Source organism: Macrobrachium nipponense, chromosome 33 (assembly GCF_015104395.2).
Source record: "Macrobrachium nipponense isolate FS-2020 chromosome 33, ASM1510439v2, whole genome shotgun sequence".
In the NCBI taxonomy this organism is placed as follows: domain Eukaryota; kingdom Metazoa; phylum Arthropoda; class Malacostraca; order Decapoda; family Palaemonidae; genus Macrobrachium; species Macrobrachium nipponense.
In genome coordinates, this window is record NC_087219.1 from 49888721 (window position 1) to 49912375 (window position 23655).

General features: G+C 42.3%; 1 protein-coding gene across 1 annotated transcript; it reads right to left on the reverse strand.

The window, feature by feature from the left end:
* Positions 1-15445: 15445 nt before the first annotated feature.
* On the reverse strand, positions 15446-22004 carry LOC135202856 (uncharacterized). Its single transcript, XM_064232314.1, has 2 exons — positions 21692-22004; positions 15446-15735 (listed from the first exon to the last, which is right to left on the reverse strand). Exons 1-2 carry the CDS (start codon positions 22002-22004, stop codon positions 15446-15448), a joined length of 603 nt encoding a protein of 200 aa, XP_064088384.1.
* Between the last annotated feature and the right edge of the window lie 1651 nt (positions 22005-23655).

A 23655-nucleotide genomic window follows, 5' to 3' on the forward strand; every position in this document is an offset into this window, starting at 1 on the left:
CGAAGACAAAGGAGCTCTATTCAACGCTTCAGAACCAGATAAATCAGAAATCACATCAAAACGACCAACCACAGACTAGAAAACCTTCTGTTGCAAAGAACTCGAAGTAGGAAATAAAACCAAAGACGGCTCTAAAGACAAACCTTCACACTAGACGCTCCCAAGGGAGTACGAACCCGAGGGAACCTGAACTTCTCCTAAACACTACGTAACCTATTATCACTACTCTTCTGTCCCTGGCCTAACTTTACATTAACCTTAGAACTTATACTTTGAGGGGGGAAGGGGGAATTTGCTGCTAAACTCTGCCTGCTCTGCACAGGGGGGGGGGGGGGTGGGGGGCAGATCCTACCCTCCGGGTTTGTGGTTCTCCATGACCCACGGCACCCGTTAGGGGTGGTTCTGGAACAGGTAGGGGAGCAAAAAGAGAATGATTAGTAACACCTACGCTACTACATCTATCTCTAATTCAATTAGCTTGGTCATGAAATTAGCAAACAAGTTAGACATTCTGTCCTCCAATTTCTGAACTGTTCCCACCCTAGCTCTTCTTTGCTTAACTCACAATTTTGCTGCTATTTTCCATTTGCTCTCAGAAACTAGAGATTCCGACAACTAAGGTAGTCTTCTAAGTGATCTAAAGAACTAATCCTTATATTCTTTACACCTCTGTATGGCATTGCATTGCACTTCCCTACAGCTAGAACAAAAAGAATATCATTTTGAGGGTACTCATCCTTCGTTGCACATAGCACAGGAACAAATCATGCTGACATCTCAACCAGCAGCTGTTGGAGGCGAGGCTGATGAAGCGGAGATTGAGGTAATGATTTCCTTGATGAGGTTCTACCATCTCCTCTCGACGATAAAAGGGAAGTCCCAAAAACAATCGATATACAATCCAAATCGGGGAAAATCAGAAGTGACATCGTAAACGAAAGGCAAAGATATCAAACCCTATCAAGCCTCGGTAAACAGTGTTGTGGCGGGATCACAAGCTTAAAATACAAGTAGGCAAAATCTCCCGCCCCCGCCCCCAAATAAACTTAATCCAGTTGCCAAGCCCACCCTCAGTCACACTTTCCTAGTCCTTTTGTTGGGTCTTGCTCAGTTGTGTCTTCTTCTAGTAGGCTAGAGAACAACCAGCGGCCCCCTAACCGGCAGTTGAACACCAGCTTCCTAGTCGTTCTCTTGTATGGCCTAGTCCTTTTGTTGGGTCTTGCTCAGTTCTGTATTCTTCTAGTAGGCTAGAGAACAGCCAGCAGCCCACCAACCGCCAGTCCAACGCCAGCTTCCTAGTCATTGTCTTGTATGGTCTAGTCCTTTTGTTGGGTCTTGCTCAGTTCTGTATACTTCTAGTAGGCTAGAGAACAACCAGTGGCCCCCAGCCGCCAGTCGAACGCCAGCTTCCTAGTCGTTCTCTTGTATGGCCTAGTCCTTTTGTTGGGTCTTACTCAGTTCTGTCTTCTTCTAGTAGGCTAGAGAAAAACTAGCGGGCCCTAACCACCAGTTGAACGCCAGCTTCCTAGTCGTTCTCTTGTAAGGCCTAGTCCTTTTGTTGGGTCTTGACCCCTAACTACCAGCTTCCTCGTCGTTCTCTTGTATGGCCTATTCCTTTTGTTGGGTCTTGCTCAGTTTTGTCTTCTTCTAGTAGGCTAGAGAAAAACTAGCGGCCCCCCTAACCGCCAGTTAAACGCCAGCTTCCTAGTCGTTCTCTTGTATGGTCTAGTCCTTTTGTTGGGTCTTGACCCCTAACTACCAGCTTCCTCGTCGTTCTCTTGTATGGCCTATTCCTTTTGTTGGGTCTTGCTCAGTCTGTCTTCTTCTAGTAGGCTAGAGAAAAACTAGCGGCCCCCCTAACCGCCAGTCGAACGCCAGCTTCCTAGTCGTTCTCTTGTATGGCCTAGTCCTTTTGTTGGGTCTTACTCAGTTCTGTCTTCTTCTAGTAGGCTAGAGAGCAACCAGCGCCTCCCAACCACCAGTCGAACGCCAGCTTCCTAGTCATTCTCTTGTATGGCCTAGTCTTTTGTTGGGTCCAGCTCAGTTCTGTCTTCTTCTAGTAGGCTAGAGAACAACCAGCGCCTCCCAACCGCCAGTCGAACGCCAGCTTCCTAGTAGTTCTCTTGTATGGTCTAGTCCCTTTGTTGGGTCTTGCTCAGTTCTGTCTTCTAGTATTCCAGAGAACAACCAGCGGCCCCCCAACCGCCAGCTTCCTAGTCGTTCTCTTGTGTGGCCTAGTCCTTTTGTGTGGCCTAGTCCTAGTTCTGTCTTCTTCTAGTAGGCCAGAGAACAATCAGCCGCCCCCAACCGCCAGTCGAACGCCAGCTTCCTAGTCGTTGTCTTGTATGGTCTAGTCCTTTTGTTGGGTCTTGCTCAGTTCTGTCGACTTCTAGTAGGCTAGAGAACAACCAGCGGCCCCCCAACCGCCAGCTTCCTAGTCGTTGTCTTGTATGGCCTAGTCCTTTTGTTGGGTCTTGCTCAGTTCTGTCTTCTTCTAGTAGGCTAGAGAACAACCAGCGGCCCCCAACCGCCAATCGAACGCCAGCTTCCTAGTTGTTCTCTTGTGTTGCCTAGTCCTTTTGTTGGGTCATGCTCAGTTCTGTCTTCTTCTAGTAGGCCCGAGAACAATCAGCCGCCCCCAACCGCCAGTCGAACGCCAGCTTCCTAGTCGTTGTCTTGTATGGTCTAGTCCTTTTGTTGGGTCTTGCTCAGTTCTGTCGACTTCTAGTGGGCTAGAGAACAACCAGCGGGCCCCCAACCGCCAGTCGAACGCCAGCTTCCTAGTCGTTGTCTTGTATGCGTATAGATAGTATGGCATTGACAGAGAACAATTGATAAAATCGTACGTGTGACTTGTCCTGAACAGTGCTATTATCACAAGTAGTTAGTTAGTAATTTTATTGACAAAAATATACAATTATTGGTACAAATTTGTCCACAAAGAGACATAATACAAAATATACAAAGTAGACAGTAGGTAATCTCTTTTGCTCTTGCAAGTACATGGCCTACAAAGAAAAATTCGTCAAGTACAAATAACATAAGCCTTATAGAAACTGTAAATAAGTTTTGTTAAGTGTAGTCTATGTTCTTATCCCTTTTCTTCATAATAATTCAAGTTGATGTTTTTTTAGTGTTCAAATCCTCCATAAGTTTTCCCTCCAGTATTAACACGTGAAGTAAGTTACTGCTTGCGAGAGGCGGGAGAACTAGAGACGCTTCTTGGGGAAGTAGTCCAACTCGTCCCATCGCTAAGTCGGCCCATTGTGACTACCAACTCGGTCCATTGCCAACTTGGCCCACTACTAGCCCAGCCCACTAGTATATACCAACTCGGCCCACATCCAAATTTACTTTGTTAAAACTATTTTTTATTATATTGTGTGTTATTTTCTTTCATTGTGTTTTGTTCTCTCTTTCGAGATCAGACCTGAGAAAGGTCTCGTTTATCTCTTTCCAAGTAACCTTGTAAATAAATCTCTGGGGTAAGTAAAACACAGTTTGAAAATAGAAAGAGTAGTCTTTATAAATAACCTGTAAATGAACTCTTTGCCTCATCATGTAGGAGCTTTAAAAGTAAATAAAAATTTAAGTTTCCTTCCCTTGCCTTTAAGTTTATTCTGTTATGCCTTCCATCAACATCATTATTTGTTCTGATGCTCCAACCGAAGACTCACCACGTGTAGGAGGCCATGTTACAGAACTGATCCACGTGTCTTTCACATAATTTAAAAGGCTTATGAGTTCATTCACCCCTGCAGCTTTCCTATAAAACCTGATAAAAAGCTCTTCTATATGTCCCTGTGGCATATATGGGAGCGACAACAACTGCCTTAAAAATTTGTAAGTGCCGACGTCGTTTGTGTGAGAACTTTGAAGGCCTAATTTTTGCACTTTCCTCCATACCGCCTGGCCCCAGTGGAAAGCACAACCACGGATCGTAACATTTGGTAAAATGACGGGAATAGCACGCCATACACTGCCTTCAATGTCAATCAAAACTTCTTCAACTTTAAGGGCATGCTCACCTATCAGCTCTCTTATTTCACAAAGAACTTTTTTGTAGTCCTCTGCTCCTTTTTCCTGACATAAGCGCAAGCAAGAGGAGAACTTGCTTCAATTGCCCATCATATTTCACAAAGCAAGAATGCTGAACAGTTGTGTAAATGGTTTGGGTACTATTTTGAAAGTAGCATCGGCATACCACTGCTTCGCTTAAGGCAGTAACTTAAGTTGATCATCTGTGGCAAATATCAAATGCCGTCTTTCTCCGACAGTAATGTCCCATTCCAAAAAGTGTTCAGGAAAGTGGGCATCGCTAATTTCGAAATCGAGGTCTTGCGGTTCTCGTGGTCGGTTTGCCTTCCGTTTACGATTTCCCTTCCTAGCAAGATTTAATGGAGCTGGTAGACATGAAAGAGGAATGGTAGGATTTACTTGCTCCCGAAGTACCTCGTCAACAATATCAGAAGCAGGGCGAAAGACGTCTTCCATTGTCTTTTCCTATTCCTTCACTCATTGCGACTGCATCCTCAAAATATTCCGTGTTTGCACGCGAAACTACACAAGTTTCCCCCGGACTTTGATTTTCTTGAATACACATGTGACACATCCAGTCAATATAACCTTCTTACATGTATTTGTTGATGCCTCTCATGTGGCTTATGGAGCCTGTGCGTATGTTGTTAGCCGTAAGCACACAAGTCACTTGGTAATTAGTAAGTCTCGAGTAACCCCGAGCCCCTCACTCACTATTCCTGGTCAAGAATTACCTGCTTTGACTATAGGCATGCGCCTAGCTGTTCATTTGTTAGAGATTTTTGGGGATACATTTTCAGATTGTACTGTTTGGAGTGACTCTCAAGTAGCTCTGAGCTGGGTATTTTATGAAAGATCTAAAGAAGTATTTGTTATCAACAGAGTAAAGGAAATCAAGGACTTGAAGTCCAGTCATAACATCAGGTTGTTATATGTTAAGAGCGAGGATAATCCTGCTGATTTAGTTACACGAGGTATTTCAATGTCTCTTTTGAGTAAATCAGGTTTGTGGTTTCATGGCCCGACCTGGATTATTGACAAAAATAAGTTTCCAGAACAAGAAGATGTAGTTTACATAGAGTCTGTTAATGTAAATGAAATTATTGTAGAACCAGTTTTGAGAAACCCTGATGATGATGTACTTGTATTTAATTGTTCTGAGTTCTCCTCATTGAAACACGCATTAAGGATTGTAGGTAGATTGATCTTGTTTGGGAGAGGAATATTTCCTGATAAATTCAGGGAAAGTAATGATTTACTTGTTTTAATCAGAATCATGCAGCGTTAAGCTTTCCCAACGCTATATTATGCATTGACTAATGGGTTACAAACGAGTTCTAGTGTTCCCTCTGAGTTAAGGAATCTTATCAGACAATGAGGACTTTATGTTGATGAAAGTGGAGTCATTCGATGCCAAGGAAGACTTCATAATGTAGAAATGCCAGAATTCGCTAAGCATCCGGTATACGTCGCCAGTTGACACCCCTTATGGCAACTTATAGTGTTTCATTATCACATACTCAACTTGCACTGCAACACGAATACACTTGTGGTTATATTGAGACAACAGTTTTGGGCGGGAAAAATGAGACAGTCCGTTAAGAAGATCCTGGAAGAGTGCTTATTGTGCAAGAAAGCACAAAATCAACCTCTAAGTCTGCCTGGATTTCCCCCGTTACCACCCGAACGAGTTAAGCATCAAATCTCTTTTTCCTGTGTTAACGTCGACTATATGGGGAATATTGATGTGTCTGAAAATGAAGCAGAGAACGAGAAGGTATGTCTTGTTGTTTACATGCGTTACGTCAAGAGTAGTTGCCCTATATGTGTGCAAATCCATGAATGCACAAGAATTCCTCTTTGTTTTTAGACAATTCGCGGCAAGAAACGGACTTCCGAAAGTTTTAATAAGTGATAATGCGCCAAACTTCATTGCAGCAAGTAAGTTTTTTTTTTAGAGATATCAGCGAGGAGCCCGAAGTAAGAAATTATCTGACGGATCATAATTTAGAATGGAAGTACTACATAACACCCCGATCACCATGGAAAGGCGGCTTTTACGAGAGACTGATCGGAGTGGTGAAATCGTGCTTACAAAGGGCCCTGTACAGAAAAGGAGTCTCGTTTATAGAACTCAATACCATCGTCGCCGAGGCCGAGGACATCATCAATAACAGGCCACTAACATATGTCAACGAAGATAACGCCGACATCGCGCTCACCCCTGCCAGACTCTTATACGGCAGAGCTATCCTCCTTTGAACAAGTTCGTCGACGTACAGTGGGGCTCAAATCTCATGCGACATGATTCTTTTTGTATCGTCCATATTCTCAGACTCAACGTGATGTTGCCAAGTAGTGCTATTTTTTTTCTTTTTTAATTTGTAATGTCATTCATGTCGAAAAGTTTGCGAATTCACAGCTAGCCTTATTTTCCTTATGATTAAATAGATATATCCCTTTTATGCATTGGTATAATTCTTAATTTGTGTGATTTGAATTGATTTCTTTATTTTTTTTTATCTTTACGTTGCTCAGTTCAAGTGTGGTGTGATAAGGTTAGCGGTGCCAGCAATGAAAGCACACCTAACATGCTCCTCGGACTGGTCAACATAGCCGTGTCTGTAGCATTATGACAGTAGACCTAATAAATTCAACAGTCATAACAACAATTTCAATGTAGGAATATGAATTAAAACAAGTTTTATTTGAATGTTGAAGATTTCGGCTGCGTTTAAGCTGCCTGTATGTTGGAAAATGTTTTATAGGCCTAAAAAAATAATCTAAGCCATCTGAGATGTAATCTGTTACTAATGAATTTATTTGTAGAGATCACCTGTTCTTTGAGGAATACGAATTATAACCAGTTTTCTTTGAATGTTGAAGTTTCAGGCTGTGTTTAAGCTGCCTGTATGTTGCAAAATGATTTATAGGCCTAGAAAAATAATCTAAGCTTTCTGAGATGTAATCTTTACTATTGTTTTTATTTGTAGAAATTACCTGTTCTTTGAGGAATAAAAGATGATGATTTTGGTTATATGGAGAAGATGGTTACTAATCGAAATATCATAAGTATTAATATCAAGGCATATGGAACACTTTTTTTCAACTGGTTTACAATATTATTTTCTTAAAAGTCCTTCTGCTCGCTTTTGGTGTATAATTTATTCTTTCATAAGGTAACTTGAAGTGCAAGAATATGTAGATAACCTCATTTGCTTTCTGGCCAGAAATTGTTAATATAGAGATGTGAATGTTAAGTGTAAAGTAAAGAAATCTAACACCTAGGCCTAGGAATAATATCTTGGCTTTGACAAATTGGCAAATATTTGCTAGTATGCTATCAGTTTTGAAATATTTAAGAAAGATAACAAATTATTATGTATGAAAACCCAAATATTCCTTTCACACATAAAGTAAATGTTTTCAAGATAATTTAATGGTCGCTACTCATTGTAGACCTACTTATATAACAGGTGGTTGTTGTTGCACCGACACTGATACGTCACACATGCTCCCCTCACACGTTGATATCGGTGGGCGCATTCTACTTTTGTATATACATATTTACATTTTTTCAGCGTTGAGGGTTAAAGCAATCAAATAGGACTATTTCAAATTTTATGTTTGCTTTGGAAGCATTATTAATGTTACGACAATTTTTTTCGTTCTTTTTTATTTATTTAACATTTGAACTGAGGTTTGAGGGCGACTTCGTTTTGGTCAAATGCTTCAGCAATGAGTGAACGAAAGTTTTGAAAATGTTTCGTAAGGGTTTTTCTGAAATTTGGCTACACGTGACATTTTCTTACAATTTTTAAATATATGACAGATTTTATTCTCATGAAACATATCATGGCCTTATTGTATGCGATACTCGCGTTTTCGCATTGAAATAAAAGATAAATATGGAGCATGCTAGGTTGCCAGTTAGTGAATTTTGAACGAAATCCTATGGAGTCATGTCGCATGAGATAAGAGCATCACTGTACCTTTCAATGAGAACGTCGAATTGAGGGAGAACTATGCAAGACTGTGTGAGACGCTAAGAAAGTTTGAGAAATTGTGGCTACTTGACTATTTGTCTTCTCTTAGAGAGAGGCACAGAAACATAGAGTCTTCAACCATCTGTCCATTAAGCATTAGGAGATTTGGTCCTTATAGTAAATGATAATTGTAAATTGTAAAAGACACAAGTACCCTTTAGGAATCATCGAGAAACTCCACGCAGGTCCTGATAATGTTGTAAGGACAGTCGAGATAAAAACAGCAAGTGGAAACTTTACGAGACCATTGAATCAAGTCATTCCACTCGAATGTAATGTCAGAGAGGAATCAACAACAGAAAGAGGACAGAATGAAGTAGGCGAGACCATCGAGGCCTTAAACGAGGCTAGCCATATAAACAAAACGACAAAGAAGACGATGGAGAGGGCCGAAACCAAGGACGTCGGAGGCGGCCTAGAGTGTGTTGCGGAGGATGACCCTACGACCTCAACAGGTTTTCCGCCACTGCAAGTGATGTCTGATCGTCAGCCCATGAGAAGAACTGCTGCTAAGGCCAATGAGCAAAGAAAACAGTTGATTCGAGAAGGAGCTTTATAAGGACACTATACATGTGTTGTATGAATTTTTGGAGGGGGAGGGTGTGAGGAATTCCTCTCACAACGATTTTATTTTCTAATGTTTTTGTGTATTCACTTGTTTCCATGTTATTTGCCTCTTATTATAGTTATTAGTGTCTGTCTCATAAGAAATTATTGATTGATTTTCACTGCGTATTGCCGTCTGTCAGGTAATCGGCAGACAGGAACTATGTTACTGTATTTGTATTCATGTGAAAACCAAATGTATTCGCATGCCCATATATTTTGTTAAGATATGTACGTCTATATTGCATGACATAATAAGGGTGAAAGAACCACATCTACTCGAGAATGACACTCTTAACATTATTTTATCTGATTTTGCTATGTTCTAGCATGTAGGTACGTAGTATATGAGGTGTGGTTAGCACCGAAAAGATGGTTTTACACAAAGACAAAGTCTTTTGATATAACGTCAGTAGACGTTTTAGTAACGAAGTATAATTACTGTTTTAGTTATGATAATTCATTTGTCCTTATATATATGGAATTGCTCTTGGTGAATGTATTGCGCATATTACGTATGATAAGAGTTGAAGGTGTTATTGGGTCTTGTTTGCGCCTCTCGCCAGAGAAGCCATTAGGAGGGGTCAAGAGATCGGAGGGGAAAAGAAGGGAAGTAGTTCGCCCCTTTGAACGCTCCTTTGCGTGCCCCTCTGTGGGTGTGTATGCGTATGTGCGTAGTACACTGTATGGGCGTGATATCGCCCAAAATTGTATTGACACACACCACCAATTAATTCACTACATTTAATTAAAATGTTGAAGTTGCACACTATTATATTTGGAATTTATTTTTGACAAAGAACTTGATAATTATTGTAAAGTTTTTTATGTTCATGAAAACCTTGTAAGTTAGTTCTGCATTCGTGGTAATTGTATAACTTGTCTCTTTTTCCCAACAAAACCCGAATGCAGGACGGAACGAACAGCTTCTTGGCTCAACTTTTGAGGTGACCTGTTATCTAGTGTTGTGTAGTGATGTGTGTGTGGATTTAGAAAGGGCGATTGCCCTGATTCTTTGAATTTGGTCGTAATTTGTTTCATTTGAGTGCCATTGATTTACAATTCCCCTTGAGTGATTAATTTCATTTGTCACTTATATGATATTACTCTTTGATATATTTAACTTTTAGTTATTAAATTAATTTTAACTTTACATTTATCAAATGCTTTTCAATATCCCTCGATTTTATTTCATTTTTCCTATGTTTCAGTTTTGTGGATGGTGAATATAAATTGACCTGATAAACCTTTATTGTGTTCATACTTTAAGGTTATGCAAATAACTTTTAGAGAAGAGATAACACAGCGGTCCTCTAAGGTCTGAACATCAACCCGTGAGTACTCGCAACATTTAGAGAGAGAGAGAGAGAGAGGCAGGCGCGTACCTCTCGTCGTATCTCGTATAGCGATTTATGATCTGAGTTCATGTCTACAAGGACTGCTCAGGAGTGAAAGTACTTAATTTTGGTACTATTCATTAATGATATTAGTGTGTTATCCTCGTTAATAATGAATTGGGTTGAGAGATATCTCCCCGTAATTTAGAAACCGCAAAGGGAGTTTTGTGGAGTTGTTACGTAAGGCTTTTAGCGGTTTTTGACCAAGTAACAACGTTAAGCATTATAATACAGTCCACTATAAGTCCATCTTTTTCGCCACACCAAAACATTTTGACAGTAAATGAAAATATAAAAAATCACAATAATGCTTGTGGCGAAAAAGATGGACTTATAGTGGACTGTATTATGCTTAACGTTGTTACTTGGTCAAAAACCGCTAAAAGCCTTACGTAACAACTCCACAAAACTCCCTTTGCGGGTTCTAAATTACGGGGAGATATCTCTCAACCCATTTCATTATAAACGAGGATAACACACCAATATCATTAATGAATAGTACCAAAATTAAGTACTTTCACTCCTGAGCAGTCCTTGTAGACATGAACTCAGATCATAAGTCGCTGCTATAGGAGATACGACCAGAGGTACGCGCCTCTCTCTCTCTCTCTTAAAAGTGTTGCGAGTACTCACTGGTTGATTTTCAGACCTTAGAGGACCGCTGTGTTATCTCGTTTCTAAAAGTTATTTGCATAACCTTAAAGTATGAACACAATAAAGGTTTATCAGGTCAATTTATATTCACCATCCACAAACCTGAAACATAGGAAAAATGAAATAAAATCGAGGGATATTGAAAAGCATTTGATAAATGTAAAGTTAAAATTAATTTAATAACTAAAAGTTAAATATATCAAAGAGTAATATCATATAAGTGACAAATGAAATTAATCACTCAAGGGGAATTGTAAATCAATGGCACTCAAATGAAACAAATTACGACAAAATTCAAAGAATCAGGGCAATCGCCCTTTCTAAAATCCACACACACATCACTACACAACACTAGATAACAGGTCACTTCAAAAGTTGAGCCAAGAAGCTGTTCGTTCCGTCCTGCATTCGGGTTTTGTTGGGGAAAAGAGACAAGTTATTCAATTATCACGAATGTAGAACTGACGTACAAGGTTTTCATGAACATAAAAAACTTTACAATAATTATCAAGTTCGTTGTCAAAAATAAATTCCAAATATAATAAGTGTGCAACTTCAACATATTAATTAAATGTAGTGAATTAATTGGTGGTGTGTGTCAATACAGTTTTGGGCGATATCATGTCCATACATACAGTGTACTACGCACATACGCATACACGCCCCTAGATGTGCACGCAAAGGAGCGTTCAGACTTCAGAGGGGCGAACTGCTACCCTTCTTTTCCCCTCCCGATCTTTTGACCTCTCCTAATGGCTTCTCTGGCGAGAGGCACAAACAAGACCCAATGACACCAACTCTTACCATACGTAATATGCGCAATACATTCATCAAGAACAATTTCATATATATAAAGACAAATGAATTATCATAACTAAAACAGTAATTATACTTCGTTACTAAAACGTCTACTGACGTTTATGTCAAAAGACTTCGTCTTTGTGTAAAACCATCCTTTCGGTGCTAACCGCACCACAGATAATATAATATTAAATGTCATTCTCGAATAGATGTGGTTCTTTCACCCTTATTATGTCATGCAATGTAGACGTACATATCTTTACAAAATATATGGGCATGCGAATATATTGGGTTTTCACATGAATACAAATACAGTAACACATAGTTCCTGTCTGTCGATTACCTGACAGACGGCAATACGCAGTGAAAATCAATCAATAATTTCTTATGAGACAGACACTAATAACTATAATAAAAGACAAATAGCATGGAAACAAGTGGATACAAAAAAATATTAGAAAATAAAATCGTTGTGAGAGGAATTCCTCACAATTATTGTAAAGTTTTTTTATGTTCATGAAAACCTTGTAAGTTAGTTCTGCATTCGTGGTAATTGTATAACTTGTCTCTTTTTCCCAACAAAACCCGAATGCAGGACGGAACGAACAGCTTCTTGGCTCAACTTTTGAGGTGACCTGTTATCTAGTGTTGTGTAGTGATGTGTGTGTGGATTTAGAAAGGGCGATTGCCCTGATTTTTTTAATTTTGTCGTAATTTGTTTTATTTGAGTGCCATTGATTTACAATTCCCATTGAGTGATTAATTTCATATGTCACTTATGTTATTACTCTTTGATATGTTCAACTTTTAGTTATTAAATTAATTTTAACTGTAAATTTATCAAATGCGTTTCAATATCCCTCGATTTTATTTCATTTTTCCTATGTTTCAGTTTTGTGGATGGTGAATATAAATTGATCTGATAAACCTTTATTGTGTTCATACTTTAAGGTTATGCAAATAACTTTTAGAAACGAGATAACACAGCGGTCCTCTAAGGTCTGAAAATCAACCCGTGAGTACTCGCAACATTTAGAGAGAGAGAGAGAAAGAGAGAGAGGCGCATACCTCTCGTCGTATCTCGTATAGCGACTTATGATCTGAGTTCATGTCTACAAGGACTGCTCAGGAGTGAAAGTACTTAATTGTGGTGCTATTCATTAATGATATTGGTGTGTTATCCTCGTTAATAATAAATTGGGTTGAGAGATATCTTCCCGTAATTTAGAAACCGCAAAGGGAGTTTTGTGGAGTTGTTACGTAAGGCTTTTAGCGGGTTTTGACCAAGTAACAACGTTAAGCATTATAATACAGTCCACTATAAGTCCATCTTTTTCGCCACACCAAAACATTTTGACAGTAAATGAAAAAAAAAATCACAATAATACTTGTGGCGAAAAAGATGGACTTATAGTGGGCTGTATTATGCTTAACGTTGTTACTTGGTCAAAAACCGCTAAAAGCCTTACGTAACAACTCCACAAAACTCCCTTTGCGGTTTCTAAATTACGGGGAGATATCTCTCAACCAAATTCATTATTAACGAGGATAACACACTAATATCATTAATGAATAGTACCAAAATTAAGTACTTTCACTCCTGAGCAGTCCTTGTAGACATGAACTCAGATCATAAGTCGCTGCTATAGGAGATACGACCAGAGGTACGCGCCTCTCTCTCTCTCTCTCTCTCTCTCTCTTAAAAATGTTGCGAGTACTCACTGGTTGATTTTCAGACCTTAGAGGACCGCTGTGTTATCTCATTCACCATCCACAAAACTGAAACAGGAAAAATTAAATAAAATCAAGGGATATTGAAACGCATTTGATAAATTTACAGTTAAAATTAATTTAATAACTAAAGGTTAAATATATCAAAGAGTAATAACATATAAGTGACAAATGAAATTAATCACTCAATGGCACTCAAATAAACAAATTACGACAAAATTCAAAGAATCAAGGCAATCGCCCTTTCTAAATCCACACACACATCACTACACAACACTAGATAACAGGTCACTTCAAAAGTTGAGCCAAGAAGCTGTTCGTTCCGTCCTGCATTCGGGTTTTGTTGGGAAAAAGAGACAAGTTATACAATTATCAAGTTCGTTGTCAAAAATAAATTCCAAATATAATAAGTGTGCAACTTCAACATATTAATTAAATGTAGTGAATTAATTGGTGGGAAAAAGAGACAAGTTATACAATTACCACGAATGCAGAACTAACTTACAAGGTTTTCATGAACATGAAAAACTACAATAATTATCAAGTTCGTTGTCAAAAATAAATTCCAAATATAATAAGTGTGCAACTTCAACATATTAATTAAATGTAGTGAACTAATTGGTGGTGTGTGTCAATACAATTTTGGGCGATATCACGCCCATACTGTGTACTACGCACAAGCGCATACACACCCACAGAGGGGCGAACTACTTCCCTTCTTTTCCCCTCCGATCACTTGACCTCTCCTAATGGCTTCTCTGGCGAGAGGCGCAAACAAGACCCAATAACACCTTCAACTCCTACCATACATGATATGCGCAATACACTCACCAAGAGCAATTTCATATATATAAGGACAAATGAATTATCATAACTAAAACAGTAATTATACTTCGTTACTAAAACGTCTACTGACGTTTATGTCAAAAGACTTCGTCTTTGTGTAAAACCATCTTTTCGGTGCTAAGCGCACCACAAATGCTACGTACTAGAACATAGCAAAATCAGATAAAATAATGTTAAGAGTGTCATTCTCGAGTAGATGTGGTTCTTTCACCCTTATTATGTCATGCAATATAGACGTACATATCTTTACAAAATATATGGGCATGCAAATATATTTGGTTTTCACATGAATACAAATACAGTAACATAGTTCCCGCCTGTCGATTACCTGACAGTCAGCATTACGCAGTGAAAATCAATAATTTCTTATGAGACAAACACTAATAACTATAATAAAAGACAAATAGTACGGAAACAAATGAATACACAAAAACATTAGAAAATAAAATCGTTGTGAGAGGAATTCCTCACAATACTTAACCATACTTAGGTTTTGACTATACACATGAAAAATAAAACTAAACTAATCTGTGTATTATCTTCTTTGAATCTCCTCTGAACCGTGTAATAAACATCAGTTTTCGCCGAAAAAACAGATGTTTTCAGGTTTCAACAGCTGAAAAAAGCAATAGATGTCTACGAAGAGTTAAACGTCCAGAAATTGTATAACCGTAGGTCACGAACGATCGAATCGACCCTGAAAAGAGCTCCGAAGAGGAGATTCAAAGAAGACTTGAAGTACACAGAAATCGCGCTCTGCTGTAGTCATGGTAGTAAGGAAAACTACCAAAGTCGATCCTCTGGTAAACGGCCTAATCAATCGTAAGTAATCATCCACATCAGGGTAGATCTAGGGTACTTATCCGCGGCGGCCTTGACTATGGCAGTTGCGGTTTTTCTATGCAGTTTTACCTACTGAACAAGAATTTTAAGTAATATTTATTCGGACGACTGTAATTAACACCCAAGGGCCAGTACTAAACACGGCGAAATACATTTTGGACGGCCCCCAATTCTTAGTAGATGTCGTATCCGCGGTTACGTTCCTTGCAGTCCGTGCGGACTGCTTCCGTAGAAATACCCTTCTTTGAATCTCCTCTTCGGAGCTCTTTTATACGGTTCACGTTGTTAGGTCGTCATTTTCTTGCTGTTGCCGTTGTATCCGCATAAGTTTCCGCAAACGCTTAGTTACGTTTTTCAAGTGATACTTCATACTTGTTTACTTTTGGCCTTCTATACGAAAACAAAGAAAACGAAATTCTCACCTTACTTGGTAAACTAAATTATTTAATTTTCTAATTGTGAACAATGTTTCATCCGAATCTGTCATTGATGTGTAACATCTGAATCGATGTGTTCGTCACTATTTGACCATATAATTATGCACTGTTCCTCGGCATCATTATTAACATTTTGAGGCTGTGTGTCACATATTATAACACTATGGTCTGCATTGATGTGTTCATCATTATCTGACGATATAATCGTGCACTGTTCCTCGTCTTCATTATTAACATTTTGAGGTTGCGTGTCACATAACATAACACTATTGTCTTGCTCATTTTCAGTTTTTTTTTTTTTTTTTACATCATCAGCTTCGTCTGAAGATGAGTAATCTTCAGGAAAAAGGACTTTTAATATGTAATCATGTGAATCATATGAATCCACTAATTCATTGTTGTCCTGAGTTTCACAAATTTCAACTTCAGTTTCTTCTTTGGAAAATAGCAGGTTTCTGGGGGAAAAATTCGATATATAAATACGCGATTTGCGGCCACTCATGTTTTCTTCATTTAAAGGCCATCTGCTGTATATGGTCACTAAAAAGTATCGAACGGGATAAAACAATGAACTCATATGCATGATAATGGATTGGCGATCTGGGAAGATAGAATACTTAGTCCGCATAATTATGGTTGCCACTTGATCTTTACGAGTTTTGTAGAGATGCAGGTATATATAATATTAGACGTTTCATTGTCTATGAAACGTGAGCTCCAAAGATATATTTTTGAAACTCTGGACATTTCCTTTGTACATAGCAAATTAATTAAAAGCGAGAATTCTGGCACTAAAAATCCTTAGAAAACACTGAGTATCGCACTCGTTTAGCGTACTACCTACTAGCGATAAAAACTGTATGCCCATAGGAGATTGTGGAGGTAATTGATCACTTGTTTACTGCATCTATTCGTAGGATATGATGATCATGAACTTCGCGCAAGGGATTTGAACGATTTATATCAATTTCGTTATACTTAAGGTACATTACTATATATATATATATACTTTATATATGTATGTATAATATATATATATATATATATATATATATACATAAACATATACACGCATATATATATATGTATATATACATATATATACACATACATTTATGTATGTTTTATATATATATGTATAAGTATATATATATATATATATATATATATATATATATATACATATATATACTTATACATATATACAAATACTATATACGTATATATATGTATACTATATATATATATATATATATATATATATATATATATATATATATATATGCATATTTATATACATTATATTTTTCATATATCTATATACATGCACTGTATATGTATCCTATATACGTATAGTATATATATATATATATATATATATATATATATATATATATATATGTGTGTGTGTGTGTGTGTGTGTGTGTGTGTGTGTGTGTGTGTGTGTGTGTGTGTGTGTGAAGTATTATTTTCTCCTTTCATATTTGTCACAGATATATTTACAGATAAGTTTGTAATAAGCATAACAGCATTTATGTATCGGTATATAACTTATTGAATCATGTAGGAAATAATTTTATTATAACAGATTGATGTACATTAATCATATCACCGTCATATTCTGATAAGAGTCTTATCTTTTATAATATTGTATTTGAATGAGAAATTGTTTAAAAGTAAAAAAAAATATTGCAATTTGTATATGATAAATTTACATGAATGCGCCACGAAGAAATTGCTGCTGAAAATGCAGATGTGGAATCCGCATCGGCATACAAACATGGACAGCTGACGAAAATTCCGCTCTTCGGCAACATTGATACGGAGGTGGAGGATCTTGTTTTGTTTCCACTTTCCCGGGTGACGTACGTCACGCCGTGCCTCTAGTACGTCATCCATTCATTAAAAAAGACATGACTGATGTCCCATCTGACGTGAATGCATTATAGTTTGGAGGGGATGTAATAATTATGTATAATTTAGTTCAAATAAATCCAAAGTGCCTAGAAATCTTCGCATTATTTGGAAATGCAATTCGCACGGAACAGCAGACATGCCGTCCCTTTAGCACTGTCATCCATTGAAGACATGACTAAAGCACGTCAGATGTGAATGCCTTATAATAGTTTGGAGGGACGTAATAAATATGTGTCACTTCGTAAAATAAATCCAAAGTGCGTAGAGCAATTCGTATTATTTGTAAATGCAATTCGCACCGAACACTAGAAATTGTTTGAAAAAATGTCCTGTATACAGATTTTTTTTTAGCTTATGGTTTACCTATACGTATAAAAAAAAAAAATGGTCAGCTCAGTATCAGTTAACATTCGTAGGGGATATAACGAATTTGTTTCATTTATTGGCTAATGAAAGGTGCATCAAGTATACTTATTCTTTGGAAAAAGCACTTATATAATTGCCCATACCATAGATATACAGAGAGAGATCTATGGTTCATACCATCACGCCCGGCTCTTTATCCCAAATAAAGGGCGGTGGCCGGTGGAGACGGGGGCTGGGGCTTGTGGGGGGTGGGGTGGGGGGGGGGGGGGGGCGGGATTGAGGAATATTATAGGTCATCCAGAATCACATAAATGTATAATTATTATTTACTCCTGTTAAGGATCATAAGTTTTTTTTAAATTCTACAAAGAATGTACCCAGGCGACCTTGGCCACTTAGTGCGAGCAATGAATCTTTGTATAGTGATGGAACTGTTATATTTATTTATTCCATTATAATAGATAAAGAATGAAACCCTTTATCCTCAGATGAAGCACAATCTGCGAGTATATATAAAATACCTTTGCAGACAGATGTGGTCTGAAATGTAAGCACTAGACCAACTTCACATTTCATCTTAGTGATTCGTATTCAAGAAGAATGTTGTGTAGTGAGGCTCCACATCTCAAAATATACATCGTTACATGAACGCTCGTGTATACTACTGCGAGACAGAATAGAATGGGAAATAAAACTGAAATTGTTGTCTAAACCGGGAAGAGAGGTTGACCATGACTACGTCCATTTAGTAAGCCCTGCTTTACCCATTACTTGTGTTTTCGTTTATATTACTTTCGTAAACTCTGTAATATCGTCTGATAAAGACTCAAATACTTTTATTTAATATTATCCATAGGTGTCATTATCGAAGGCAGTAGGATAAAAGCTGCATGGAGAAAGATAGCTAGAGTAGTATGTGATAAGAAAATGCCAATCAAGCTAAAAGTCAGGATATATAACACTGTAATAAGACCAGCGTTAATGTATGGAGCAGAAACATGGGCTCTAAAAAGCAAAGAGGAAGTAAAGATTCAGAGAACAGAGATGCGAATGCTGAGTGGATTATGGGAGTATTGCTCTTTGAGAGATTGGAAAATGATGAAATTAGACGAAGGGAAGACTTAGTAAAGATTACAGAAGTGATAAGAGAGTCACGATTGAGATGGTATGGCAATGGCGGATCTAAAAATCTCTCATGTATATATATATATATATATATATATATATATATATATATATATATATATATATATTATATATATATATATATATATATATATTTACGGTTTTTGATCGCCTCGTCTTCCCAGTATCATTCATTTTTGGTTATTTGCTAGAAGAGCAGCCACTTTTACCCCCACCTTTAAAGCATTGGGGAGATTGGCATGTCCGGTCTGGTGGGAAAATAATCCATTAACGCCTAGACCTAGTGTATATGGTAAGAAGGGCAGGTCGGAGGGGTTATATAGGCTTCTTGGTGGGCTTTAGGTACTCCTAGCTTAAGACCACTTTTCCCACAAATCTGCTGGCTGTGTTTTTGGATCTTTCCAGACAATCCCGGGACGCATGGCGGGCCATGCTTGCCCATCCCAGGACGCGCGGCGGGCCTCGCCCACCCGTCCTGGGACACGTGGCGGGCCTCGCCCACCCGTCCCGGGACGCATGGCGGACCACGCCTGCCCATCCCGGGATTCGTGGCGGGCCATGCCTGCCCGTCCCGCGACGCGTGGCGGGCCATGCCTGCCCATGAAGGTACGCGTGGCGGGCCTTGCCCGCACGTCCTGGGATGTGTGGCGGACCTCGCCCGCCTGTCCCAAGACGCGTGGTGGGCCTCGCCCGCCCGTCCCGGGATGCGTGGCGGGCCTCACCTGCCCGTCCTGGGAGGCGTGGCGGGCCTCACCCACCCATTCCGGGACGCATGCCAGGCCATGCCCGCCCGTCCCGGGACGCGTGGCGGGCCACGCCTGTCCATCCCGGGACGCATGGCGGGCCACGCCCGCCCTTCCCGGGATGCGCGACAGGCCTCGCCTGCCAGCCCCTCCCGGGATGCGCGACAGGCCTAGCCTGCCCGTCCTGGGATGCGTGGCTTGCCTCCCCTGCCTGTCACGGGACGCATAGCAGGCCACGCCCGCCCGTCACGGGACGCGTGGCGGGCCCCGCCCACCCATCCCAGGACGCATGGCGGGCCTCACCCTTCCGTCCTGGGACGTGTGGCGAGCCCCGCCTGCCCGTCCCTGGAGGCGTGGCTGGCCTCGCCTCCCCGTCACGGGATGCATAGCAGGCCATGCCCACCCGTCACGGGAAGTGTGGCGGGCCCTGCCTGCCCATCACGGGACACTTGGCGGGCCTTGTTGCCCATCCCGGGACACGTGGCGGGCCTTGTTGCCCATCCCGGGACACGTAGCGGGCCACGCCTGCCGGTCCCAGGACGTGTGGCTGGCCATGCCCGCCCATGACAGTACGCGTGGCGGGCCTCGCCCGCATGTCCCAGGATGCGTGGCTGGCCTCGCCCGCCCGTCCTGGGACGAGTGGCGGGCCTCACCTGCCCGTCCCGGGAGGCGTGTCGGGCCTCACCCACCCGTCCCGGGACGCATGGCAGGCCACACCCGCCCGTCCCAGGACGCATGGCGGGCCACGCCTGTCCATCCCGGGACGCGTGGCGGGCCTCGCCCGCCCATCCCGGGATGCGTGGCTGGCCTCGCCCGCCCGTCCTGGGATGCGTGGCGGACCTCACCCACCCGTCCCGGGACGCATGGCAGGCCACGCCCGCCCGTCCCGGGACGCATGGCAGGCCTCGCCTGCCCATCCCGGGATGCGTGGCTTGCCTCCCCTGCCTGTCATTGGGACGGCATCATTATGCGGGCCACTGCCCCCCACCGGGGGGGGGGGGGGTGCACCCCGGGACGCATAGCGGGCCACGCCCACCTGTCACGGGACGCATAGCGGGCCACGCCCACCTGTCACGGGATGCATAGCGGGCCACGCCCACCTGTCACGGGATGCATAGCGGGCCACGCCCACCTGTCACAGGGACGCATAGCTGGCCACGCCCACCTGTCACGGGACGCAATAGCGGGCCACTCCCACCTGTCACGGGACGCATAGAGGGCCACGCCCACCTGTCACGGGACGCATAGCGGGCCACGCCCACCTGTCACGGGACGCATAGCGGGCCACGCCCACCTGTCACGGGACGCATAGCGGGCCACGCCCACCTGTCACGGGACGCATAGCGGGCCACGCCCACCTGTCACGGGACGCATAGCGGGCCACGCCCACCTGTCACGGGATGCATAGCGGGCCACGCCCGCCTGTCACGGGATGCATAGCGGGCCACACGCCACTGTCACGGGACGCATAGCGGGCCACGCCCACCTGTCACGGGATGCATAGCGGGCCACGCCCACCCGTCACGGGATGCATAGCGGGCCACGCCCGCCCGTCACGGGATGCATAGCGGGCCACGCCCACCTGTCACGGGATGCATAGCGGGCCACGCCCACCTGTCACGGGATGCATAGCGGGCCACGCCCACCTGTCACGGGATGCATAGCGGGCCACGCCCGCCCGTCACGGGACGCGTGGCAGCCCCGCCCGCCCATCCCAGGACACATGGCGGGCCTCACCCTCCCGTCCTGGGATGCGTGGCAAGTCCCGCCCACCTATCCTGGGACATGTGGAGAGCCCCGCCTGCCCATCCCTGGAGGCGTGGCTGTCTTCGCCTGCCCGTCACGGGATGCATAGCGGGCCACGCCCACCCGTTACAGGACACGTGGCGGGCCTTGTTGCCTATCCCGGGACACGTGGCGGGCCACGCCTGCCCGTCCCAGGACGCATGGCGGGCCATGCCTGCCCGTCCCGGAATGCGTGGCAGGCCATGCCCGCCCATCCCGGGACGCGTGGCGGGCCTTGCCCGCATGTCCTGGGACGTGTGGCGGACCTTGCCCACCTGTCCCAAGACGTGTGGTGGGTCACGCCCACCCGTCTCGGGATGCGTGGCGGGCCTTGCCTGCCCATCCTTCCAATTCTCTCAGGGCTTCTCTGAATCCTTTCAGTTCTCCTGAGGTTTCTCTGAATCCTTTCAGTTCTCCTGAGGCTTCTCTGAATCCTTTCAGTTCTCCTGGGGCTTCTCTGAATCCTTTCAGTTCTCCTGGGGCTTCTCTGAATACTTTCAGTTCTCCTAAGGCTTCTCTGAATCCTTTCAGTTCTCCTGGGGCTTCTCTGAATACTTTCAGTTCTCCTGAGGCTTCTCTGAATCCTTTCAGTTCTCCTGGGGTGCTTCTCTGACTCTGATCTTTCAGTTCTCCGGGGCTTCCTTTCATGAGGCTTCTCTGAATCCTTTCGTTCTCCTGGGGCTTTCTCTGAATCCTTTCAGGGGCTTCTTCTGATGGCTTCTCTGACTCCTTTCAGTTCTCCTGGGGCTTCTCTGAATACTTTTCAGTTCTTTCTCCTGGGGCTTCTCTTGAAATCCTTTCAATTCTCCTTTAGCGGGGCTTCTCTGAATCCTTTTCAGTTCTCCTGGGGATCTCTGAATCCTTTCAGTTCTCCTGGGGCTTCTCTGAATACTTTCAGTTCTCCTGGGGCTTCTCTGAATCCTTTCAGATTCTCCTGAGGCTTCTCTGAATCCTTTCAGTTCTCCTGGGGATTCTCTGAATCCTTTCAGTTCTCCTGGGGCTTCTCTGAATCCTATGCTTCTTCTCCTGGCACTCCAAACAATCTTGTCATTTTCCTCGCGCTTTCTTCAATCCTCTCATCTTCCTTTCACGAATCAATAAAACTCTTAAGAAAACATTTTAGCATATTTATTTCCCTGCAACTTTAACTTCCTTCAAGGATCAACAAAGCAAACTTATTACAAATAAACATTAAATTTTCCATGCAACAAACATTGTCCTTAAATTTTTCACATCTCATCCGTCTTTGTGAGGCCAGCGCCATTCCTTGAAGATAGCGCCATTCCTTGGAGATCGCGCCTTTCCTTGAAGACGAACAGCTGCTACTTCAGTTTCCAGTTGTCTTTCTCAAGGAATCTGTTTTTCCCCTGCAGGTTCTTCAGGTTCATAAATCAATTTTTCCTTTGCTCCTCGCAGCTGTCCAACCTCATCTTCCAGCTTTTCGTTCCGTTGCCCGTGACACCGGTCTTCCTCTTCAGCCACGATTTCCTTTCTTTAGAAAGCATATCAGCTCCTTCCTCTTGAGTTTCGCAGCCTCAACTTCACACTGGAGTCCTCACTTTTCCTTCCTGAGGTCTTCCACTTACTTCTGCAGGCGTTCGAACCTGACTTCGACATCTTTCCTGCCGGATTCGCGCTTTTCGGTCACGTCCTTTTGTTCATGGATAAGCCTCGCCATCCGCGCCGCTTCTTCGCTTTTTAACTTTGGGTCCTTTCCTTCTGTCGTACGAGTTCCTCTTGCCTCTCAGACTGGCTGTTTGCCTCTGCCAACCGCACTGTTAATTCCCTTATCCTCTCACATAGGCCATCGTTTCTCTCTCCAATTTCCTTTGTCTTTTTCCATCAGCTGCTGATTTTCATCTATGATCTTGAGGATCTTGTCTTCCAGCTGCCGATTTTCCCTCTTTTCTTGGTCGTTCTCCCTCTTCAGGAACAACGTGTCAGCTTCGAGCGAGTAGGCCCTTTCTTGCCAGGCCTGCTGTTGCAACACCTGAGTGATCTGGATCACACGAGTGTGTTCTTCCCTTCCGCCCGCCTTCTGAATCTCTTCATTGTTGTCGAGCCTTTGTTGCAGCTGAAGAATTATCCTGTCCAAGTTCACCTGCTGCTCTCTCTGGCACCGGATGGTGTCTCGCCAAGCCGCAATTCTCTCCTTCAGTTCCTTCTCCATTAACAGCAGTCAGGAAGAACCTCGCCAGTGAATAGGCAGCCACAATAAACAAAATGACTATTCCTGCGTTAGACTTCTCTCCGTATTTCGAACAGTATCTGGACATACCCAGTTCACATACTCTCCTCT

Excerpts from the sequence above, each read along its gene's own strand:
- LOC135202856 (XM_064232314.1), bottom strand. The coding sequence starts at position 22,004 with ATGAAAGGAAGCCCCGGAGAACTGAAAGATCAGAGTCAGAGAAGCACC. Across the intron at positions 15,736-21,691 it reads AGAATTGGAAGGATGGGCAG|ATTACTCATCTTCAGACGAA; the intron begins GCAAGGCCCGCC and ends TTTTTCCTGAAG.